Here is a 5,886-nt window from a genome sequence, read left to right as displayed (position 1 = left end):
GGGGGGGGGGGGGGGGGAGGGGAGTGCTGGTGAAAATTACAGCATCACTCTGGAGAGTGGGCAGTAAGAGGTGCAGGATTTGATGAATCAAGGACCTTTTGTTCACAGCGAAAATGACTGCTTGCATGCAGTTGGAAAGAACATCTCTCCGGCGATGCGGCGGTGCTTGGCAGGCGGGCGGGCATCATTTGGAGCCATTTAGGTTTGGAGCTGACGCAGAGGGGAACGGAGGAGAGCAAGGTCATTTAAAGAGGATGCAGAAGATGGTGATGTGGCCGGTGCTGGGTGTTTAAGTGGGTCTACTCTGCTTGAATTGAGCAGCAGCTGAGTATGCCATGGCAACACTCACAGTAATGACAGTGTGAGACACACACACGCCTATAGGAAGATGCACAGACTGAACTGAAATATCACAAGCAAGGCTGACACATAAGGGGTTTCAACATACTGAATGACGGGGGCGAGTACGCATGTGTGCGTTATCGAGGCTCGATTAGTTCTAGTCTTTATCAATTTTAATAATCAATTAAGTCATTTTTAGTTAGTAAAATGCCAAATATTCAGTGATCCTACCCTCCCTCCTCTTAAATGTGACTGTTTGCTGTTTTTAGTCTTTTGGTTTTTGGACTGTTGGTCTATTTTCTTACATTTTTTTGAGAAAATAACCACTGATCTCACCCTTTTTCTTCTTGGAAGGACACCAATCAAACACATTAACATACGTATCATCCAATAGGGAACCTACACATAGACGAAACATGTTGGTCTGACAGTAAAGTTGTTCTTTATACTACGTGTTGCTGGAGTTCGAACCTCTTTTTCACCTCACACTTTTTCCCCTTCTCCGTGAACCTTGAAAGTAGGAGAAGTTGTGCCTGAAGTCTTTTCTCTGCTTCCCCTCCACTTATACTCACAGGGAGTCATTTGGGGTTCAGTCTTGCTCAAAGCGGATCGAACATCCAACCCATGTGATTAAACACACTCTACCTGAGCCACAGCTGCCCTGGATATGTCTTGTCCTTTAAGGGGAGAAGTTGGAATGGACAAAGAAACCAATGAAAACCGTAGTGCTTGTATTTTGTACAGTTGAAAGTCTCTATTTTCTATCTCTGGCCCTTCGTCTAATTTCCAGCTTCTTCCACAGAACACCTCAGGCATCTGCACACACACACACACACACACACAGTCACACACACACAGGGCTACAGTGTGAGACTTTTATGGGCAGACAGATCCTTCACCTCCCAAGGTTTAAATAGTCGCTCCATTCATTAACCTGCTCAACAACATTTGACCTTCTTCAACCACAGCAGTTAAGAAATTATCTTTTTTTTTTTAAATAAACCAGAACTAATGATAAAAACAGTAGAATGACTTTAACAGTGTGTAATAGTATTTTTTCTACCCTAGAAACTTTAAAGAGCATAATGTTTGCATCTTGGTTCCTCAAACACAACATTAACTATTCAAGAACTACAGTATCACATTATAAAAAACGAAAACAAAGCAAAAAAACAAGTATAGACTATGGGAATCGAGGAAATATTGTGTTAATATTACCAAAAAAAAAAGTAACACTGTCGTCCTTATGGGATTAATGTAGCTGACATTAAAGTGGTTTCTCCTTAGTGTATCCTAATTGCTGTTGTTTGTGACAGCTTTAGCCAACATAACCTGCCTTTTCACCTCCTGACAGAGACACATATTGTAGAAACATTTAGTCGACAGACGAGAAGCAGTCTACATGCGTTCAAAATGACACTCAGACAGAGAAAACAGCTTCGACATGTAGAAATTAAAAACGTTTTCCTACCTGTGTAAGACGGTTTCACGGCTCCTCCGTTGCTACTGTCCATTTCCAGCTGTCACAGATTACAGCGCGAGCTCAGCTGCAGGCGTTTCAGTCCCGCGAGCGAGTCAAGAAAAGATAAACCACGCGGGTGCTGCTGTGCGCGCGCTGTGCCAGTGCCGCTGCACGACCGAGATACCAAATCACTGCGCGCGAAGGATGAGAGAGAAGAGAGAGAGAAAGAGAAGAGGAGAGAGAAAAGAGAGAAAGGAAAATGAAATCAATCGGTGTCAGGAAACAGAGCAGAAGCAATGGTTACACGGTGTGAAACAGTGTGAGGTAATAAGTTTAAAAACATTAAAAAGAAGACTGGATTTTCTTAAAAACTGTGTTAAGAACTGTGTGGAGAACTGGCTTTATGTGATGAGCACAATGCAGCATTTCTAACGGTGTTAAACTTTTTGTGCATTACATTTGTTATACTAAATCTAGTATACTGAAAAGGCAGGTTATTTTGGCTAAAGCTGCCACAAATTAGCAAATAGGATAAGGAGAAACCACTTTATTATCACCTTTATTAATCCCATAAGGACAAAAGTTTCTTACTATTTTTGTAATATTAACACAATATTTCCTCAATCCCGAGCTTAGAACTTGTTTTTTTTTTCTTTTTTCTTTCAATAATGTGATACTGTATCTTGAATCAGTTTTTCAGGCTATACAATACACGGCTTTTCGAGGCAATACCAAGTACTGATAATATTTATACCGTATATTTACATACATAACATTTTTTATATAGGATTTCTCAAATTTGTGCACAACAATATGTAGCTTCTGAGTTGGACGTAACTTCTTATGAAACCTGCTTTTTTTTTGTAGAAACATGGCAGTTAAACATGGTCCTCCGCGGAGAAGACCTCTACCTCTGTAATTAAAAAGCTCATTCTAAGGTACAAAACAAGTCCTATATTAAGGTGATTATAAACTGATGAAAACATATCTATGAATACTATATTCCATTTCTGCCAATAGAGCCTCCTAAATGTTACAAACTGGACCTTTAACACTGTTTCTAAACTTCCTGAAAACATACTACTCTATTAGGCATTTCTGTACTGCAGCTTCTTGTCATGAATCAGACAACTTATACGCCAACACCAAAATATCTATGATAACTTAATATCAGCCAATCTGCCTGGTCGAATTTGGCTCTACTTAATAGTGTAACAACAGAGAAGATCTTAAAGGGATACTCCAGAGATTTAGTATTGCAGTTAGGTTAAAAAACTGGGATGTTTGCAAAAGATACGTTTAAAAAGTACACTCAAAATTAAAGCAGCGTTTAATCTCCATTATGGGTCAAACTCCTAAATCAAAACCCCAAAGACATCATCAGGGTTATGTATATTAGAAATCAGTGGAGGACCCTTTAAAATGTGCCTGCTTTTGTGGTCCTAAGACTGTAAGACCTGAGCCTACAGTGTAAAGAAAAGACTGTTCTATTATTTGCTCATTTTGTCCAGTGAAAGTAAATTTTTGCATGACCTCACTTAAAGTCTTTGTAAAACACCTACTGGCATTTTTACAGACTTGAAACAATGCTAATGTACATCCATAAACAGTTCTATTAAAACCTATTACCGCATAACAGCCACTTGGAGTAAGATAAACTGGTCGAGAGGTCAAAGGAAAATGTTGTATCGCTCTGACATGTCAAATCCTCTCTGCCTTTGGGTCTTGTTTGTGTGCTTGCGTGGCCTATCACCAGCCATCATTCACTAATCCCACCCCCTTTAGGCCCCCTCATTAACATTGTTGGGCTCTGTTCAAAAGCAGATGCCTGCAGATGAATTTGGGAGTACAGTAACGCGGGCAAATGCCTGTATGTGCTTTGGTCAACCTGGTGGTGTGCGTCTGGGTCAGCTGTCAGCTGCACAGTGATGGATGCACGGTGGAAACATACTTGGAGTTTGAGCTATGTCCTTCTCATGGAAGTCCTTTGGCACCCTGCTTGACCCCGCCACAAGGCAGTCACCCTAAAAATAAAGGCGCACATGTGCTTGTGTGCACATGCAAGTAGAGACAAGGGTGTAAGATATCACAGCTCATCAAGTGCTCACGATGGTGTGTGTGTGTGGATACAAAAGAAGACAACACATATATGCAGATACACATGCACACATAGCTAGCTCGAACTGGATGCGCCCACAATAATAGAATCAGCCTCCTGTTGTTGAGGTTGGATGAGGATTTATTGGGTATATTTGGTTGCTCCGTTTCCATGAAGTGAAGAAGTCCAATCATCGTGTTCCCAGCATCAAAGTCTGCACCAGCGCTTGGCTCCATCATCATCTTGAGTGCTTTCGTTAAAGGGGACATTTTTATTCCTCTGGTCCCAGAATTATCAAGAACCCAGCACATTTCAGTTTAACCTGGTCACTATGGCAACGGCGTTGTTTAAAAAAAAAACCAACGTATTCACTTTGTCTTTTGACTTCAAAGTTTGATTGAGGTGGCACTTGAAGGATAAGAGTGGTTCATTCAAAACGATGGAGCGAGAATGTGGAAGAGAAGAATTGCACCATTGTGTACGGAGCCCAATAATGACTGCACTTCACAGCTTGGAACAGTGTAACCCTCAGCAGAAAGGAGTGTTTGAGCGTGAATACAATAATCAACTTCTGACACAATTTGGTCCACCGCAGCAGCTGCAGCAAGTAGCATTTTGATCATTTATTTGTCAGAGAGAGGTGACAGTGTTTCCTTCTGATGCCTCTATATGACCACATAAACAAACAAGAAGCAAGATATCCCTTTAAAAATCAATGAAACAAGGAGGTGGAAATATTACCTCTTTTGTTCACAGGGGCCGCCAGAATTAATAAAAATTGAAAGTTCATTGTTGCTGAAGAGAGCATTTTGTATCTGAAATTTGATGTAAATATACAAAATGAATTTAATAAATAATGATATGGAAAATTACCAAACAAGATGTGAGTTTTAGTTTTAGAAATCTGTGTCCTCTAATGACCTGTGTAGAGAAGCAACATCTTACATAGATGCCTAACACATGAAAGATATGAAAAATGTTGTGGAACACAGAGAAACCTTTAACAAGCAAACATATTCCTTCATTAGTACTTCCTGTCTCTAGGAAAAAACATGAATGAATCCATTCATGAACACAAAATTCAAAAGAAATCGTACACTTGACTTCTTGTGTGGATTTAGTTGGGTGTATGTTTAATTTAACTTAACAGTTTAAAATTAATTTAATCAAAGTGGTTAATTAGCAAAAATCTTGTTTTTTGTGAACTTCTTCATGTCCCACTGATTCAACAATGTATGAAATGATGACATATACATTTAAATTATATCAGGACACATTTATTCAAATTATTTGGCTTGTTTATCTACATGACTTTGCCTGACCTTATTTCTATTTCATTCTTTTCACTTTGAAAAACCCTTATGAAGTCATTAAGGACCAGACATGCCGTGTGTCCCAGTGCTCATTTAACATGCATTACTTCAATTCTCTTTCACACAGAGCAATGCGAACCCACATCATACGACATTTTCAGAGGGAGCACGGAGCATTTAACAAACAACACAATTAATCTTTGGCAGGGCCTAACGATTGTGGTGAAAAAATCTCAGAAAACGACTGATAAAAATTGTAAAAAAGATCCGAATGTATTCGGGGTGAGATGTGCTCCTCGAGTGAACATCATTGTTCTATCGGCCCCCTCTGTCCTTGAGGGTTAATGTCACTTAAGTCCACTTGAGTTTTCACAGTAATGGAAGCTCGAGATGGCAACAATTCCCCAGAGAAGAAGTGCCAAAGGGAGGATGCTGAGAGCCCGAAACAATTGAAATTCACTGCTGGAGTTATTCAGATTTTTTTTTTAATGTTTTGGTCGAAATATCAAAATAAATGATCACGTTATAACAGGAAACATTGCACGATATAACAACATAAATAGTATTGTAACCTGATGAGTGTGTATGTTGTAATAAATTGGAAGCATATCTTGTTATAATATACATTATATAAATGATCTGTTTTATTTATTTCCCAAAATGTCAAACTA

The 5,886-nt window shown here is 39.4% G+C and overlaps 1 protein-coding gene across 1 annotated transcript in view; it reads right to left on the bottom strand.

Annotated features, from left to right (window-relative positions):
* LOC118325652 (zinc finger protein 385B-like) overlaps nucleotides 1-1,924 on the bottom strand; it is a 69,927-nt gene extending 68,003 nt beyond the window's left edge. Inside the window, exon 1 of the mRNA XM_035658409.1 lies at nucleotides 1,814-1,924. Coding sequence (XP_035514302.1) covers nucleotides 1,814-1,856 — 43 coding nt within the window. The 5' untranslated portion in view covers nucleotides 1,857-1,924. The remainder of the gene's footprint in view (nucleotides 1-1,813) is intronic.
* Nucleotides 1,925-5,886: the final 3,962 nt, after the last annotated feature.

The sequence above is a fragment of the Morone saxatilis genome, unplaced genomic scaffold, assembly GCF_004916995.1.
Source record: "Morone saxatilis isolate NCDOM2014 unplaced genomic scaffold, NCSU_SB_2.0 Contig1, whole genome shotgun sequence".
Taxonomy (NCBI): Eukaryota; Metazoa; Chordata; class Actinopteri; family Moronidae; genus Morone; species Morone saxatilis.
The sequence above is the reverse complement of the archived record's forward strand: the minus strand, read 5'-3'. Positions and strand labels throughout refer to the sequence as shown.